The following is a 19760-nucleotide window of genomic DNA, read 5'->3' on the forward strand; positions in this document are numbered from 1 at the left end:
TCACGAGCAGCAAGACGGCAGCGCTGAGGTCCTTCTGCTTTCATTTATAATTCAGAGCTGCGCCGCACACCATTTGTCCTCGGTAGAATTACAATTTCATATCTACACTTTCTGGGGAATTGCTTTTTTTTGGGGGGGTGCAAAACAATGATGCCCACCTATACAAGCTCTCGAGTAGTCCATTGTTAAAAGTACTCTTTAGGGAATATGATGATATTTGCCGGGAAATAAATACAGTACAGAAAGAGTGAGTGTGTGTGAGTGTATGCCTTGACAACCCCCCCCCCCCCCCCCCACACACACACAAAACAATGAGGGCTCAGCACATCCATTTTGTGTGGAAAATCAATATCTCTGCACTGCTTTTGCTGCATCCTATCTTCTTCATTGCTGGTCAAACTTAAATGGATATGTCTAAGACAAATAGAGGTAGAGGAGGGAAAAAAAATTGATTCCATGCAGTTGAAATCTTTCTTGGATGAACATAACATCTTGGAGGTCTTCCAGTTAGATTTCAAGACGATGCATAGCACGGAGTCAGCCCTGTTACACGTTTCTAATGACATCCTCCTGGCAAATGACACTGGAGACTACGTGTGTCTGGTTTTATTGGATTTAACTGCAGCATTTGATACAGTGGATCATAGTATTCTGTTGACTCATTTGCAGCACTTGGTGGGCATTGGCAGTAGCGCTCTTGAGTGGTTTAGGTCCTATTTAGCTGGCAGAACCTTTTGTGTCAGCCTGGGCTGCTCTGAGTCACGTACTATGTCATGTGGTGTTTCACAGGGCTCAATTCTGGGGCCTCTGCTGTTCTCACTACCTGCTCCCATTGGGTTCCATCTTAAGGCAACATGGTATTTTCTTCCACCGCTATGCAGATGACTGTCAGATCCATGTCCCACTGAGCAAAAAAGACGCTTTCTCATTAAGGCCACTTTAATCCTGCCTGGAAGAAATCAAAACCTGGATGGCACAAAATGTCTTCAATTTCAATGAAAAGAAGACTTGGGCCCCCTGTCTCTTTTTCTTAAGTCAAAAGTCTCAAACATGGGTCTTAAACTGGACAATGGTTTTAAACTTGACCGGCAAATTGGTGCAGTTGTTAAATCCAGCTTCTTTCATCTTAGACAGCTGGCTAAAGTAAAACCTCTGCTTTCTCATGAGCACCTTGAGACAGTAATTCATGCCTTCGTCACATCCTGGCTCGATTACTGCAATGCCCTTTACTTTGGAGTCAGCCAATCCTCCATTAAGCGTGTCCAGCTGGTCCAGAATGCCGCTGCTCGCCACTTGACTGGTACTCGTAAGAGGGAGCACATAACTCCTACTCTGGCATCCCTTCACTGGCTCCATCTACATCTTAAGAGTTCTTTTCAAGATCCCATTATTTGTTTTCAAATCTTTAAATGACCTCGCACCACCTTACCGCTCTGAGCTCATCCGCCCCTACACACCTGCCCGGCGCCTCAGGTCTGCAGACCAGAAGTACCAAGAACTAAACGGAGGCTCAGAGGGGATTGAGCCTTTTCCGTTGCTGGTCCCTGGTCTGGAATGACCTCCCACTGAACATTCGGCAAGCCCCCTCGCCGCCCATCTTTAAACCCCGCCTCAAAACTCACTTGTGTTCTTTGGCATTTGACTCAGCATGACTCGGATTTGATCAAAGTTTTACTGTCTGGTGCTTTCTACCATCTTTGTTACCGATTTATTGCTTTTTTGTTGTATATATTTTAGTTGCTCCATGTACAGCACTTTGTATGCAGCGATGGCTGTTTGAAAGTGCCCTATAAATACAGTTGAGTTGAGAGTTGAGAATATATTTCAACACAGGATTTTCAAACAACGGAATGCTGGCAAATGAGAAAAGCCAAACTATGTGGGAATGAACACTTGCTAAAGTGACATGGGTTAGGTAAATACATCGTATAGTTTGATATACATGTCTGCAAAAATAAATAATAATTTTTTTAAAAAATCGGGTGAATAAAAACCTGATTTAGACACGACTGGTAAATCAGTTGGTCATGCCTTGCTTACAGCCAGAGGTGTGGGCAGCTCCTCGCACTAGCATAATGAAATAATGACAGGCTGTCAACCTAAAATCAGCTCAAAGGCAAAATACGTTTGACTTATCTTGTCACACAGGGATGCGCAAATGGACGCATAACAACGTGCCATCTCGTTGTTATTGCTGTCGGAATTGATTTGTGTGTCTGAGGACACTGTCGTATATGTTCATCGCACAAACACTTAAGTTTTTTTGTTGGGGTTTTTTTTTGGACGGTAATAAATGAATAGGGACAATTACATGGGCCGATTGAGAGTACAATTGATGTCATTCAATTCATTTCGACGAAAAAGGTCTGAGATGTTTGAATAAAAAGATAATAGAAGTGAATGTGTCTGAAATTTGACGGATTGAGTTGTGGTTAGGACTTGTCATTGTGAGAAAAAGCCTTTGTGGGGGGGGGGGGGGATGTCAAGATGCATTTGTAATGGAATTGAATTGTATCAAATAGACACAATAGCGTGACGCAGTCTCTGGTAATTTGTTTTCTGGATGATAGATGCAAAAACATTTTTTTTTTAATGTGCGAACAACTGCCCACTGAGATTAAAAGTACACTCTGGAAAGTTTGACAATGAAGTGGAGTTATTTACAAGTAATTTCCCCCAAAAAATTAAAAAATTACTCTGTGGCCAAAATGTAGCTCAACTAGAGTAACCAATACAGATTCAAAAATTCATCTATTTGCCCTAAAATGACACAAGCCGTCCAAATAGGAAAGGAGTACAGTAGTGTGAGTCATCTTGAGAGAGTCGAGCTTTGGATGTCGGGGAAGCGCAAAGTCTTGACTGGGTTTTGAGTCAAAGGTACGGAGAGTCTTTGCCGCAAGTGTATTTTTCAGGGCAATGTTTTAAGGTAAAACGGAAACGGTAAACCCTTTCGATGTCATAAATTGCGATATATTTATGGTTTAAATGATTGTGATAGTTATCAAAATGTTTTTTTTCCCGCGGTACAGCCCTGTTCTTGTACTCTATATGACGTAAGATCAGCAATCCGCTCGCTTTGATCACCCTGGCATGATCCGACAAGGTTTCCGAACTGAATTTTTGCTTGTTTTTTTTCTTTTTTAGGGAGTATGCAGTGCGAGAAAAGCTGTGGTCAGAGAAAAGTGGAACCCTCCCCCTTACCTCATCGTAACATTATGGATGCTACCACCATCATGCAAAGCCACAGAGGGAAGAGATCTGATTTGTCAAGCGAGCCGCTAGCGCTCGCGTGCAGCACGGAGCGTGGCCGCATCGGCTCGGCCGGGGCTCGTCGCTCTACCTGTCATCGCCGCTTCTGACTCACCGCTTAACCTTTGCAACCGTATACAGCACAACACAGGCTCCCCGTGGGAGGGGTGCACCCGTTAACCGTAAGCCGGCGAGCTCATCTCCCTTTCTCACAGACGAGAGGATGACAACCGCGTATAGATTGCCTATCTTGGATGCTCATTACAGACATCGGCGTCGAGAATCCAGAAGTCCTATCCATCCTACGCAAGCAAAAGGAGTTCTGAACTTGGTTGTTAGGGCACGCTTATCAATAGAAAAACCCAAAACACGATACAAACTTGACCAAACGGCTTGGTGGGAATGGCATTACATCATTGGACCACCTGGAGCGGTTGGCAGTGGTTGCCTTCGGGAACCACCGGAACATACAGCGTTTGAAGACAATGCCGCATTGAAAAGAGACCCGGCGAGCAAGTGGGACGGCTTATAATTACTCGTCAAAGCGCGATTGTTTTGAAATACCAGGTGTTTCGCACAATGACAAGTGCGGACAAAAGGGGAGAACAAAGGGCCGGCCCACTTTGATAGGAGGAGGACATACAGCGAATCGGCCGCGAAGAAATTGCCGTGTGCGTGTTGTTGTCATATCCCGAAAGGCCACGGATGGAGACGCCCAAACCGTTCAGTAGAAACGCAACCAACTCAAGCCAGCGTTTGTTCACCGACCTTTTGCCCTGTAACGGAAATACACTTAATTGTTCTGCCTGTCACTCTAACATCACTAGCATCAATAGATAAAAAACAAAGAGGCATTATTTGGAGCAAATAAAATCTTTTTTCGGAACGTACGGGTGAAATTGGATGATTGTCATTGAACACCTGATGATTTGTCATGGCACACAGGTTGGGAATCATCGGCTTAACCTGTAATCGTTAAAACGCTCAATGTCATACGTTAAGACCCGAGAGTGAAGCCAAACGTGCAACTTCCGAGTGAAGGCCCTGATATTTATGATGAAAGGGCCTCCCTCGGCACCATTTGCGCGATGGTGTCAATAGGTGGGATCGTTATGTTCAACTGTGCCTATCGTAACGCAATGGAAGAGGCATAGAAGGTCCCCCGTGTGTTGAGAGCAAACAGAATATATGAGCCCTCGTCCACCGATTTTTCCACCCTCACCTGGTTAAGGACGCCCTTCTAATTAACGTCGGTCGTCAACGCTGTTGCCTTCAGAGTTTGAAGCGTTTTGTTTGTACGCATATCGCATTTCTTCTAATCACAAGGACGGGTGGGGGGGGGGGCACCTAGGGAGAATTGCTGAAGCCGCCTCATTCAAATGCGCAGCGGCAGATAGGCACGGTAGACACCACGGGGTGTGCAATCTTTCCCCAGTGCACTGGAGATTATTGACCAGGGGGTGGCCAATACTCGTTGAAGCAGAAGACACGCGGAGGGCTACCTGTTTGATATCAACTCCTGAAAGAGTTCTCATTTGGATGATTGTATGCCCCCCCCCCCCCTCCTTGAGCCGTCACCTTGTCATGGCGGAGGGGTTTGACGGGCCCAATTATCCTAGGAGCCAAAATGCGGAGGAGAGAGGGGAGGAATCAATCAATCAATCAATCAATCAATCAAGGATATTGAGTTAAATGCCACTGTAGACAGTGTTGAGTAATTAGGCCTTGGGATAAATTAACAGGAGCAGAAAAAAAAAATCCTTCCAAAGTTGAAATTGCCCTCAAACAATTGGAACAGGTGTGCCTGGCAACGTTACAGATTGACACCTGTCAAAACAGCGCGATATCAAAGCTTATCCGTGTTGAACATTCTCATGGATTATCGTAAATGATTCCTATGGCGGTTGTTCTCAGTTTTCATCAATTCAGACTCATTCAAATATAGTTTGGGGGTTTTTTTTGGGTCCATTTCAATATTTCAATGGGGTCCGTATCCCGTTTGGCGTCATGTTAATCATCGCGTCCGGTTAATTATGAGATGGCTTGTGACCCCTTTGCGCTATGGAGCTTTATATTCTAATTCCACGCAACTTTCATGATCATACTCTCTGTGAACTCGGTAATTATCGTCGCCACCATTAGAGGCAATAACGCCAGATTTAAACGTGTCATACACGACTTTGTTACTACCCGCCTGTGGGCGCCTGTGAGAACTCGCGAGTTGGCCAGCAAATGCAAATAAAGGTCTGGGGGAGGGGGAAAAAAAAAAGTGACAATGTATTCTCATTAAGTGTTACCAAAAATACATTCTCCTGCGCTTTGCAGGAGCACCAGGAGAGGCAGCGGCGATGTTCTGTGGCCCTTAAGCCCCCCCGCCCCATGATAGGTTGTCAACCGCTAAAGCATTTTTCTTACAGCGAGACGTCGCTTCTTGCTCGTGATATTCCAGCACGGAGGATCGCGCTCAACCTATCTCGGAAGAATCCCCGTCGGAGCTCGTGTCCACTATATGCGACAGCGATCGGGAAGCGCCAGTGCTCCGAACGTGAAGATTAAGTGTAGCGCTGCATGGTCAGCATGACGGCCAATGAAAAGCTCTTGATAGGATTATGACATAAATCTGACATCCCCCCCCCGCATGAATAAAGTGAATACTCTTCTCACAGACGACACAAAACCGACGATGTCCAGTTAAAATGCAATCATGTGCTAACGAAACATTCGGTTGTAGATCGCCATGCACAGAATGTGTATGAAAGAGAAAAGACCCTTCAGGGAAATCAATGTTTGGCTCGAGTAATATGTCTATTTTCTAGACCACTTATCCCATTTGGGGGCACAGCAGGTGAGCTCAGTTGAAAGGCGGACCGGACTGATCGCCAGTCAATCAAAGGGGGATTAGGAAAGACTGAATCGAGTGGGTCTTGATCCCACGCCAGCTGCGTGAAAGGTACGTGAACCTCTCGACGACCGACGGTGTCTGGACAGAGGAGTAGCGTTTTACAATCAACACTTACTTTGAGATTGCCCGCAGTGGACGTTGAGATGAAACTTTCTGTACTTTCCCGCCTTAATTTATTTACAGCCAATTATCTTCCAATTTTATTGGCTTCCTACCCACACGAAAAGGCATTCTGCAAATAACTAAGACATACGGAGAATGACTCAATTTGGCACCAGAGCATCATTAATGAAGATCAATGGTGACAGATGAGCGTGGCAAAAAGGACTCGTCTCTGGGGTGGGGGGGGGGGGGGGTGTCATGACTCGCCGTTGTCAAACAGACTGGCGAGCCCTGCAGGTGGCCAAGCGCCCTGGGGCTTGTGAAACAGCCCCACAGAAAAGCGACATCATCATCTGATGAGCCAGATCACTCTGAAATGCTGGCGTAGTCGATTCAAGAATAAGAAGTCAAGGCACTGCTATTTTGCCTTTTTTTTTTCTCTTCTTCTTCAAAACACAGGGTCAAGGTAGCACGCCGTGTTTCTTCAAAGGTTACAGCGCCTTATTTTTATTTTTTTTAAATCAATGCGACAACATGCAGGAAGCACGTGCGAACCGTGCTTTAAGCGAGTAGCGGTGTTCAGCGTTAGCTGGTCCGGCAAGGTGCATTTGTATTCCAGACTCGACTGCTTTGCATGTTATGATTTTGCATTCGCCGCCGAGATGCGGCACTTAAAACAAGCCTTTCCATCATTTCGCGGCATTACCCGATGCCGCCAACACTCATGGCGCCTCAACAAGGCATCCAAGCGATGATCTGTTTGTGTTTGCGCCTGATGAGGATTGATGATGCATACTCTCCGCGAGTAATAACGTGGCAGTGTTGTTGTTTTTTTGGGTTTCCTCGCACAGGTGAGAGAGCCGCAATCACAATACTCCCTCTTTTTGGCGACGCTCCTAATGTGGCAGCCAGCGAGGCGAGGCTGGGCGCGCGAGGACTTTCACGCGACGACACATGAGAGACTTGATTTTGTTGCCTTGAGAGATGACAGGTAATCCGTCTTCCACGGATGAGAAGGCAGCGGCCGCCGGGGATACTTTTGTTGCCTCCCAAAGAATTAAAAAAACAAACCAAAAAAAATAAAATAAAAAAGCGCTTTGAACACAGCACAGTGAAATTCACGAAAGAAACGAATCCCTCTGGTCTCAATGAATGAGATCTTATGAGGTGTACCAACGGTGGCAAGCGGGAGAAGTGCTGATAAATGTCCACTGAAGCACCGAGAGCCCGAATTGTTCTGTAGTCGTGATGAATGTCTCATAAATGGACGCTCCAAGCCTGCTAAATGCGCTAACTTGACATCCACTCAGAGACAGAACGCTGAAGGGGGAGTGGGGAGGAAAGTCAGATGGGCGATTCCAGAAAGAGTCTGTGTCGTCTCTTCTAAAGCAGAGTACACACACACACACACACAACAAAATCAAACCTAAACTGAGCAATTCTTTTCAGATTACTCACAACATGCCAGATTTGACGTTTCTAAAATATCTTTTCCGAGCAATTGTCCTATGGTGAGAGGTCTGCTCACAGTCACCGCTCCTCCCGAGAGTCATCGCCTTTAAACCCGTTCGATAGTTACGAGGGCGTATTCCTTGTGTACGGTCAACGTTGCCGTTTGGCCGAGCAGATTGGACGATTGTGACGTGGAAAACAATCACATCCAATTAGGAAGTGGCCTGTAAACAGACACAAATGCTGTGTCAGAAGGACTTTGCCGCAATGAAAAATGAGAAGTTTGCAACCTTAGTGAAGTTATCAGACACGCTAACAGTTTACAAAGGGACTTACGAAAGGACCCCCTTCCATTACGTACTTTTTATCTTGACAGCAAATTTTGGCTTCTGGCGCCCCTAAACTTAGTTCTGATGCTGATAAGCAAAAAAGAACACGAGGGGTCATGCGTGGAACGGCTCGCACACTCAGGAGAAGATAATGTCAATTTGTTTATGGTAGCGCTTTGACTTCCAGCTCAATAGATGACTGCATTTTTGAAAAACCTCCAATTAAACTTCAGAGTGTGTCAGTCCAGAGACCAAACATATAGTCCATTTGAGTCAGCCATACCCCCCCCCCCCCCCCTATAGATGAAAATCCCCTGGAGGAAAAGGCGTGCACGCCCACTCTGGCTTTCTATTGCCGTCAGGAGGAGATGTTTAGTGGGGTAGATTGACAGAGGTTAAAAACAAGCAGATAAATCCAACTCTGCTTGGCCAGCGCTCCTCTTCGGGCCTATCAATCAGCTAAATGGACAGCTCTCGTTGCAAATTTAAGATTCTCTCTTCCAGGAGTTGGATAGTGACAAAGCGGGCGAGGTGGCCATAAAATTCCTAATACTTTATCGACAGATAGCTTCTACGCACCAATTAGGTCGGCACGGCGCTGCATATGCATGGAAGAGTTTGTTTAGAGGAGATGTTCCGCAAACATTGAGTCCTGGTGGACCATGTTTAGGCGCCTTTATTGTGAAGGCGGCCTATCGGGGCTGGAGCCTAAAAAGAGTTGGTGCCTGTCGTGGCGGTAATCCGAAAACTCGTTGGTGGACACCAGCCGTAAGGGATCCAGTCAAGCTGAACAAGACCTATCGGGCATTTTTGGTACCGAGTCCCCTGAGATATGGGCTGTACGGCCCCTATACCATCAACGTCAAAGAGTGGTTTTGTTTTTTTTGTGCAGGGGGAGGGGCTACACTACTCAGCAGCATCATTTGCCAACGTGCATCAGTCATGCCAATTGGGCACCTGACAGAGGCAAGAATCCCCTGTGTGTACTCAAAAGCCAAATGTCCATCTGTGTGAGCGGGGCGGGACAAAAGAGGAGGCTGAATAAAACTGAAACTGTGTGAGTCGCTCCACAAGTGCCGTCTTATTAAATTATCTCTTCGCCTTTTACGGCGCCCCCCCCCACCCCACCCCATCCTCCTCTTTCCATCTCTCTTCCAGGTTAAACATTTGTCTTTCCATTCATGGGTGAATTTGTATTCCATTGAACGATGGAGGGCGGCAAGGGGGGGGGGGGGGGGTGCAAAGTCCGTATGCGGGATTGCGGTTTTGCTTCTCGAAGCAAAACAGCGAGAGCACTATGCGGCTGTTTGAAATTGCAAATCGATTTCATTTCGCATATTTTGTATTGCTACAGTCTTTGATAAAGTCTGTGAGGCCACGTGCAAACTACGCAAGCATCACCGCGATCCAATTGGCCATCTGAATGTGTATTTAGCAACACCCCACTAAGTCGATCTAGTAACGCCTCATCACGAGGCACACCACTTCGCCTTTCATCAAGATGACAGACCAGCGACTCTAGAATCAATAAGTTTATCTGCATAACGGCAGGTTGTAAAAGGCAAATAAAAGCACCTGTTCCGTTCCGGCATTGTGACCGCAACGATGTGTGACGGTGGGATTGTTACGCCCCGTGGCATTTTTTTGTTGAATGGATTGGATGGTTTTGTATTTGCACTTGAGATTCACACGATAAAACCAATTTTTGAAGGGGGGGGGGCAGCATTCACATTCAAAAGCACAATTTAAATATGTATTATGAGGTATGCGACTCTCAAGCAGACAATTTCACGCCTTGGCGCGTGTTAAATTCCACTCAGTAATGCAATTTGTGCAACAGCTACAATTCATTTCAACCTTACATCGACTCATTATTTTCATTTTGGCGGTGGGGGAAAAAAAAAGTGAACTTTTAGCGAGCGAGGTGGATGGGACGAAAAATAAGAATAAAGTGAACATGAAGAAAAGTTTTACTGAAGGTTTTTTCGCGACATTTTGCAGAATGCCCGCACACTCACCGGCCTCCTGTTAAGCATACACTTGCCGGTGAGATGACGAGAGGCAGGTGAGGTATGGCCACCTGTTGTCATGGTAACAACGGCGGGACTCTTGTCATTAGTTGCGCAGTCTAGGTTGCTCATTTCAACAATAAAGAAAGAGCAAGAAATTGGGTGTGTCCTTTGGCAAAAGCACGTCATTGGGATTTTGTAAAAAAACAAAACAAATGGGGGTAATAAAAATCATAATAATATCTGCTATAAAGAGGGTTTCTATGTTGCAGTTCTTTGGCATTTTTGTGAACCTGCTGTACTGTTTATATTTCCACTTTTTTTTTTTTTTTTTTTTTTTTTACAGACTAAAGTTTGCAGTCATATTGTCGCACACTTTATCATGCTTGATAAAATGTCCAAAAACCGTGGTGCAATTCAAACTGATTTATAGTGTTCTCGTTTTGGTATATAATGGGCTGGGAGAAAACAAGTACAACAACGGAAGTCAGGAAGACCCGAGAAAGCGGAATGCATAACCCGTACGTGAAATATGATTTGTAAATGCTTTCCGTAAGTTTAACCAGCAACTATTTCAAGACTAAGTCGCAGATGGATGAATGGAAAAACAAGGCGAGCGCTGAATTTTGTTTTGAAATATGGCAACCTCACGGTGAGTCCACCTTAAAGCACTTGTTGACGGAGGTTTTTTTTTCTTTTTTTCCACCTTACTCTTCTGACAAGGCAGAGTACCACCTTACGGTGACTGTGAGTGCAATAAAATGTTGTCAGAGATCATAAAAGCAGTCAGACAGTAACCTTCAGAAAAACATTAGCCGAGCATTTCCGAGACTAAGCTTCTGGCATTCAGTGAGTTTGTAAAACTGTCTACCCTTTCACACAATGAAATCAATGGTTGATGCATACAATTTGCTGGGCTTTTTTCTTCTAACCCCCCCACCCCCGCGCTCCCACCTAAATTTTGTGAACAGAAGGACAGTGGGTCTGACAAGTGGCCTTTGATTGCTGAGGTGGAAAATGAAATTGAGCTGAAAATCGCAAAGACTCGGCAGAAATCTATTGGAATTAATCAAGAAACCAAGCAAAGATTCACATCATCGATTCAAGCGAGACCGGTCTTATTTACGCCTTCCTTTTTGCAGCTTGGCAGCGCCTTTTTCAACTAAATAAAAGAAATCTCTTCCACTCTGCAGGAAGGAATTCGCAATAAAATATGTGCCTGAATTGTTAAAAAATAAATAAAAAAATTCCCATGGCTTTGCATTTAGACGTGTATACTTTGCTCTTAGCAGGAATAACAAAGTTTAAAAAAAAAAAAAAGTTAACCCAACGTGGGGATTGCTGACAGAGAGTATCATTATGGCCTGGGAACAGCTTCTTCTTTCTGAATAACTGCCAAAAGGTGGAAAACAACCCCATACACGCACACACAGACACATTGAACAGAACGATTTTCTTTTTTTTTTTTTTTTTGTTAGTTGCAGTTGTTGAAAACACCCCTTCAACAACTGCAACTACAAACGAACTGTTTGGCAAGCAGAGCTTATTAATTTTATCCTATGAGTGTGAAGCAGAGAAAAAGCGAGCAAACGCATCCTATCCGACTTAGCATTTTAGGCGCAGGGGAAAAGCTTGAATTAGATCCGTAATTGAGCCTATAATAGTTTTGGCAACACAGATAAAGGCATCCTAATGGGCTGAGGCAAATTACTTGGCTCATATAATCAGCAGGGCTTGTAAGGCCGAGACTGGAAGCGTGAGGGCAACTTTACGGAAATAACGATGGAAGGGAAAAGAAGCAAAAATTGTTTTGTTTTGCTTTTTTCCCCAGACTTTACCCTAAAGAGGGAGGATCTTGGTGACTTCATCCGAATTCCACAACTCTGTCTTCAAAAAAAAAAAAAAATCCTCTTCCACCGCCCCATAAACTTGATCTGATCCCTCATTTTGTAAATTGCTTTCTTTGTGTAGGGAAAAGATCACGATGGCCCCAGTTGATGAATCAAAAAGTTGGCACTGCCCAAAACTGCCGTGAATCTCTGAAAAATAAACCCGCCGAATCCTCAGCGAATCGAAAGTGATTCCAGATGATGATCGCAGATGGTGCGACCAGGAAAAAAAAAAAAAAGCGCTCGGCGCGTCTCCGGAGGTTCGCACAACAGAGTAGCTGCTCTCTAATTCTCCAAAATAGACTGCAGGCCATTACGTATGCAAATACAAACATGGCTTGAGACCAGTTGCGGGGCTTCACATGCTAAGTGACAGCTAATGAGGTGACTGGATAACCAGGGATCGCAATCGCAAGCAAAGTTTCTCGCGGTGACAAATAAACGTGGCATTTGCCATATGAGACTCACCCCATTGCAAAGGGGCGAGCTGCAGGTGCTCCAGGACCAGCTGGTTGAGGACTCCCTCCACGCTGGCCTCTCCTTGGCGCCGCAGGGAAGGGTGGCTTTGTGGTCAAGGGAAACTGCCAAGAAAACTTTGTGTCTTATTGATCTGCTTCAGCATTGCACAGAGGTTTGATGATTTTACACGTTTTCATGAAAGTCAAAAATAGAAGTCTCCAATTTAACAGTATATGGCTGTCGGTTCGTTCGCCGGATACGCGGTTTGACACCTGCGCGTGCAGATGCACCTGATTGTGAAAATAATAGGCCTTTCAGACTCTGCTGGTCCATAAAACCAGTTTGGTTTATTCTCTCTGCGCAGCTTCGGTGCCAAATGTCCCACGGTGGTTGGGGGAACCGCTGCTTTAAATGACACAAACTAATGTTAGGTTATTACCGTTATTAGCGTTCACCTCAAAATGTCAAGGGCTCTTGGTAAATATGTTTTTGTAACCTGACTCCAGAGGTAGTAACAAACTGATCGATATCGCACCGGACCAAATACGGCCATCAGAGAGCAATTATCCAGATAATATACAATGATCATCTAACGCAGCTGACATTTGGATGTGGGATATGAGTGAACAACACACTTCGATTAACCTTTGCGAGCTAGCCGTACGGCAAACAAGAACCTTTCGCAAAGTCACGGCGAAAACAATGACACTTTGGAACTTAATTCACAAAATGAGTTCCTCGGGGCTCAGACATCGCGTCGAGTGACGACGGCCGTGTGACGACAGCCGTGTGCGGTTGTTTGTCATTATGGGTGCAACGCATCTCAAAAGTATTCACAGAGCGTCACTTTCACAATTGACGCTACCGGATTATTCTCAAATGGTTTCCAAGTTATTATCGAATTTTGAGGTTCAAGACAAGGGCTGTGAATACTCGAGGACCAAAACACGTGTCTGGCAGGCCGACAGTAACTTCTTGTGACATTTCTGATCCTTTAACTTCCCTCCCAGCAACATCTACGGGTCAAAGGTTTCATCCCGAAAACCAAAATAATTGCAAGTTGCCCTTGATGTTATTTAGATCGAGTTAAATTGCGCACTATGACCAAGCAAGATTTCTTCCATTTCATCAGTAACACAAGCACCGTCCTGATATTGAGTCTGTCCTCGGGGGTTACATTACTTATGCAGTACCTACATTCAGGGTGGGACTGATAGTGTATTCAGTTTTCAGTAAGACATTCAAACTTTAGCGTCATTATGATGAAATCAGGGCACAGGTATCAAACTAAAGGCCCAGGGGCCAGATAAAACCCCCAAAAATGTACATAAAAGCAACCTAATCAAGCGGCAACTGTCATCAAAGAAATTGATGCACCTCATCAGGATCTTGTACTTGTACACGATCTATTTTATTTGGTTTGATCAACAACCCTTTGAGGGGAAACTAGAAGTGCGGTGTGGTCCGCGACTAAAATTGAGTTTGACACCGCCGCCTTAGAGATTGAACTGCCTCAAAGTCTATCTTCGAGAGGCCCAAAACAAGGTCGGCGTGAGTAATGGCTACACGTTAAGATTGACACACGAGAACATCGCTTCACGGTGTCAAAGTGTCAAGCTCGGAGCCCATAAGCTCTGCCATCTGTCAGCGCTGAGGAACAACTTCCCCACTGGCCAGAGGGCCTCCAGATGTAGAATCCAGATGTCTTTTATCACTCTTCTGACTGCCAATGCAGATCTGACTCTCCCAATGTACTAGCCACCTTAAAAAAAAAAAAAAAAAAAAATATATATATATATATATATATATATACTGTATATCAATCACCTCCTCATGAACTGAGGTGGTTCAAGATGCTGAGGACGCTAAATCACGAAGATACAAATAAAGAATGATTGCAGGTGTTTTGCGTCAGGCAAAGGTTGAGCGAGCCGAAAAGGATATGATGCTCCAACAGATGCCCAGCTTGCTGTTGATCTGGCAGCCCTGAGCGTGCTGTCGCTCCTCCTCCAGCTGTTTGGTGTTAGTGAAGTGAATTGTCTCCTGGTTGGGCATTGGCAGACTCTCAAAGTCAAACTTGTCAACCTGGATGGCCATCCTGGAGGGGGGGGACAAAAAAAAAGAGTAAAAGAATGATCTCATCTGTCACGCCCCTGAACGTATTACAAACCACCAGAGAACAGAAGGATTGATGAAACGCATCAAAGGGACACAGAGGCAAAAAAAAAAAAAGATTGCAATTATCGTCTGGGAGCCTTTACAACAAAGCAGCAAAAATGAGATAATGATGTTTCAAAACAATAAGGGGGGTGGGGGGGGGGAGGGGGCTAAACTGCAGATCTTACAGCAGAACAACACTCAACCAGTCACCTTTGAAGATTAGTGACACAAGCCTTAGGTCAACGACTGAAGTCCCATTTTCAAACGAGTGCTGCTTTTTCCATTTTTCAAACACATCGCACACACCCGGACTAAAAATACAACAAGGCAAACGGACACCGTCTGGCCCGGCCTGTGGGGGGCTGCTGGTCTTTCAAGTAATTACAGAGAACAACGCGGTTACATTTGCACTTCAAACAAGACCAAACACATTAACACGAGGGAAGCGAACAGGTTAGTGCATTTTTCCTGGAACCTGCATCAGTCAGATTTTCATGAAATCCATTCATGACAGATTTGCACTCCTGCAAAATGGACATAGACCACATTCTATATACGGCGTAGTTTATAACTAAGCAAACAAAGCAGTTCAGTCCTAAATAAAGGAAAATTAAAAACCCTTGACAAAAAAAGTTTTATTTCACTGAGAACTACGTAGTAATCAATTGTGGAGATAGCGTTAAAAAAGGCACAGAGTTGCATTTGGGACCCGGCAAGCGCCCCCCCCCCCCCCCCACACTATAAATCTATTTCAGCACCTTGGTTCGGATCAGCGTTCAGCCGGCTGTTAGCTCGCCAACTGTACCTCAATCCTAAAAATACATCCCTCTTACGAGGGTTCACTCGTGTAGCCGCTTTAGAGTGCCTCATTGTCCATTAATTTTCAAGCCAGTTTTTGTCGTGCACTAAACACTATGGCTCAAATACTCCAGGCAGCTGGTATAGAAACGTTTTTTTTTTTTTCATCGATTAATTGTTCATTTTCGCCCCAAAATAAAATTTCCTCGAATGCCAAGTAACAATAATGGGTATAAAAATAACGCTATCCCATGAAGGACCAATTCCTTTCTGTAGCTTCCCGGAAAGATCAACTTACTTGTTACACCAAGAGAGAAGCACCAGGCCAAAGTTTGCAAGCACAACACGTTATCATCTCTTCCCAGCGACATGATTTTTCAGGATTAGGCTACCGCAGACCAATCTAAACCCTTCTGAGACTTTCAAAAACAAATTGCGTGCCGAAAAGTGGCCAGCGAGGAACGCGTCTGCGGCGAGCGCTGCGGTGAGCGCTGCGGTGGATTTCACCTCCTCGTCTCGCCCGATTACACCTTTCGTGAGATTTTACTTCTTCGGCTGAGGAAGGCGCGCGGGCGGCGATGAGACGGATGAGCACTTAGCATCTCGATTTTCTTAAAATGATTGCGCACAAACGAAAGCCAAATTTGCATACAGTTTGTAATTTCATTTGTCCATGAAAACAGATCCTAGTTTCTTGTTTGGAGCCCGTATCTCATTGGCATTTTCATGACTCCCAATGAGTTTTACTGCAAGCCCGAGACGATTTGAGTCAGCTGAAGGCATTCATGAGCAGATCCAATTCAAAGATCATTACTCTGGCTATTTTTGCTTTGATGAAATCCATTCAAGGCGGCGCCATCTCACACGATTCACAGAACCTTTTGTTTGCCGACAGTCCTTTTCAAATGCAGAGGTGCTCCGACTTCATGATGTTGGGCAGGCACTCGGGAGAGCCGGCGGGTGAAATGTTAACAATGAACACCGCGCGTCAGCAGGCAACAGCTGCCACATAGGAATTGATGCACAATCTTTTATTTGTAAGATTAGATGTTGAAAAGGTAAAAAGAGGCTGGGTATCTTAAATCGTCTTTCTCCAATAAAATGAATGGAAATGCCATTCATTCTTTCCAGCCTCCCAGAGATCCCAACAAAAATGGGTTTTCACTGTTTGCTGTTTATTGTTTTTGTTTTTTTTAATTATAAAACTTGCACTCTTCATATTGCGCTTGGGGCAGTATCAGACAGATATACTGTGCATTGATACAGTCAGTCTACAGCTCCTCACTAAGCCGTAATAATATTGATTTTCTCTTCCTCCTCCTTGCTGAGGATAAAGAATATATGCAGCTGCTTACGTGTACATACTATTTGTTCAGTTTATAGCGATTTGCTTCTTTCATCAAGCTGTCACTATCAAATATTTTAGAAGAAATTAAAAATGATCTTGCATTAAAGTGTATTACGAAACCTTTTTTTCCCCTCAGAAACAGTGGCACTAAAGAAAAAGACACTAAACAATCTCTTGATTATTAAAATAGTTGGCAATTAATCAGTTAATTTTGACAGCTGTATTTATTTATTTTTTGTACAAATATTTACCATTGACTTTACTACTGCATTAGCATAGCAACAGAGTACCAAAACATTCACACAGCGTAAACCGCGGACACACTGCCATAACTTATTGTGTGTAGATGTATTTGCAGCCGGTTGTGAAGAAAGTGAGAGGTAGTATATGCGGTTTCGCTAATTCCTGGGAAAGGTCACTCACCCGAAAAGAAGTTGCTGATGTCACGGTCACACATCTATTTGGAAAAGCACACACCTCGAAAAGCCGCGCAACTCGGCAACATGGCGTCCGCCGGGTGTGACCTCTGACACCGCGCTTCTAATTATCGCCATCTCACAATAATTTGGCAGTAATGCACCGGTCTAATGGCAGGGATAACACCAGCTGAGAGGGTCGCTGGGAAGCGACCCGTTGCTAATTAAATGTCGCGTTGCCTTTCAAACAAAAGTACATGATGATTATATCAAAGCATACGGGCTCACTTTCATTTCTGAAACGTTGCCACTGCCAAGCTGAAGCCGCAGATGGCAAAGGAGCACACGTTATTGACAGATCGCTGGGATTTCTGTTTGGCCTCTTTCGACAAAGGAAAACACACAATGGATGATTGCATGTTCTGAGGTCAGGGGGTTCGAATCTGGCCTAAGACCCGTGTGGAATTTGCATATTCTCCCAATGCCACTTTAAGCATGGCTTTGCTTCGACAATCCTCCCATTCTCCAAAAACATCACGAGTATATTGTCTTTCGGGGTAAATGAGAACGGCTCAAGATGTGCCCGGCAATTGTCAACCAGTCCACCGTGCATCCCGAAACTCACGCGCAGTCAGCTGAGATAGGCTCCAGTTCACCCGCTACCCAAGTGGAGATAAGTGCTACAGGAAATTGATAGATGGATTTTATATTGACTCGAGAGTTGCTTTTCTTCAAAAGCAAATCTATAGACTTGGGGCTCAAAACTGTTACCGTAAGCAGAAAAATCCACCTGTTTTAGTGGGCGGCCATTTTGCCTTGTACAGCCACTTGCTGTCAATCAAAAAAGACATCACAGTGCGAATGGCAAGTGACCAAAAGCTGAAAACGGGCGAGCCGCGATGTCATTTTTTTTTTTTACACATGCACCTGAATAGTGAGTAACAACTGCATCCTGACGCAGCCCAGTGTGGAACACAAAATGATTTCCAAGCAGCATTTCGCGACATCCCTTCCTCTATGCATCTTCTGGATGTGATAATGCCGCAGGGGAAGAAGCCGTGAGCTCGCCGAGTGCGCGTATGCATGTTTTCATTTGGGAGGGCTATTTTTAGCTCACGTGCGAGAGCTTCAGGGCGGAGATCCGTGGAGGCCTATGCAGAGGCAGGCGAGAGCGAGCGTCTATTTTTAGACTGCGGCCGACTCCGTGTAACCCTTTGCTTGCGGTGGCCCTCCCTCAGTCTCCGCCTCACTCAATATGCTGAGCTCCATCCAAAACAAATCCTCACAGCCAATTACGGAACGCACCGGCGCAGTCCAAGGAGGTTACTCTGCAGACAATCTTCTAATGCGCCGGCTGTCATTAAAAGTCAGGGGCGGCAGACTATTACGAGGGCTGACAAGAGTGAGCTATTTCTGTTTGTGCTGTTAAAAGCCAGAAGGTTCGTTCTGGGGGAGGGGGTGCGTGACGCGCAAGTGAGAGGCTTGACAAGTGTTGAATGGAGGCGATATCATGCAAGAAGAGCCACAGCTGGATTTCGAGCTGGGATTTTTGTGTGTGCGTGTGTTTGTTTTGAGAAAATAAACAGTGACAAATAATACACGTCTGATCCGAGACTACCGCTCGGGGACGATGGCTTTGCCGTAGGCTAGATCAAATCACAGGTGATTGGAAAAAGATCCTGCTGTGTGTCAGTCGTCTTGAATATTGAAACGGAATGGAGACGGGAAGCAATCGGCAGACGCGCAGCACGTTACGCCAAATGACTAATGTCAGTCATCTGTGACAGATGGAGCAACTCTGCCACGACTATGTTCCTCTGTATTATCATGGTTCATTGTTTGCGTTCTATCGCCGAGCAGAGAGATTATACTGTATGCCTACGAGTTCTGCAGTACGCCCTGTATGTGTTGCTGCTCCGCGTGTGCCAAAATAGTCGCTGTTTGGGGGTTAAAACGCTTTGAAACAGGCCTTTCTGTATTGCAGATGTTCCCTTATCACACGTGGGTCTGGAATGTTTCTATTAAGAGAGAGGAGGGGGAAAAAAAAAACCCTCTTGATGTTATAGCAGGTCCAGCAAACCTCATCTCACTGGCACCAATGGGGGTAACGCGCCCCTTCGGGAAGGTACCGTCTCCCCAGTATTTGCTGAAGGGAAAAACAGACATAAGTTGGGCACTGTGAATCCCGGAAGACATGCTCAGGTATTTTTTATTGGGCACGACACGGCATATTGTGCATGTAATGAGCACTTCATAAATTTGAATGAGTGCGAGCGGACAAGATGCGCAAAGCAAATATCCTTGCAGGAGCGGGTGGGTTGGTGGGGGGCGGGTGAGATAGCGTTCATGTCCAACTGGGACTTACTGAAGACGGACGGGATAAGTGACTGCAAATACATTATGTGCCTCTCAACGACAAGGAGTGAGGGTGGTCACCATGGAAACAAGCTTTATTTGAAAAACCCGTGCGGCGAGGTGTGGCCGCACGCGTGCGCGCTGATGCGTCAATGCTAATAGCGAATGAGGGGCGAAACGAAAAAGGAGAGAAGTGTTGCGTGTAACACGAAGGGGCCAGAGGCCTACTATATTTGACCATTTTTGTACTGTAAGATAAGAAAATAAGAACTTTGTGCATCGGTTTAATTGT

The 19760-nt window shown here is 45.1% G+C and overlaps 1 protein-coding gene across 3 annotated transcripts in view; it reads right to left on the minus strand.

Moving 5' to 3' along the window:
• trappc9 (trafficking protein particle complex subunit 9) overlaps nucleotides 1-19760 on the minus strand; it is a 95406-nt gene that overhangs the window by 14716 nt on the left and 60930 nt on the right. For all 3 annotated transcript variants that reach the window (XM_086136496.1, XM_086136495.1, XM_086136497.1), the window contains 2 exons: nucleotides 14336-14489; nucleotides 12401-12491 (listed from right to left, as the gene is read on the minus strand). In XM_086136496.1, coding sequence (XP_085992622.1) covers nucleotides 12401-12491; nucleotides 14336-14489 — 245 coding nt within the window. The remainder of the gene's footprint in view (nucleotides 1-12400; nucleotides 12492-14335; nucleotides 14490-19760) is intronic.

This window comes from Hippocampus guttulatus, chromosome 18 (assembly GCF_054856545.1).
Source record: "Hippocampus guttulatus isolate MCC_2025c chromosome 18, RoL_Hgut_1.0, whole genome shotgun sequence".
NCBI classification, from domain to species: domain Eukaryota; kingdom Metazoa; phylum Chordata; class Actinopteri; order Syngnathiformes; family Syngnathidae; genus Hippocampus; species Hippocampus guttulatus.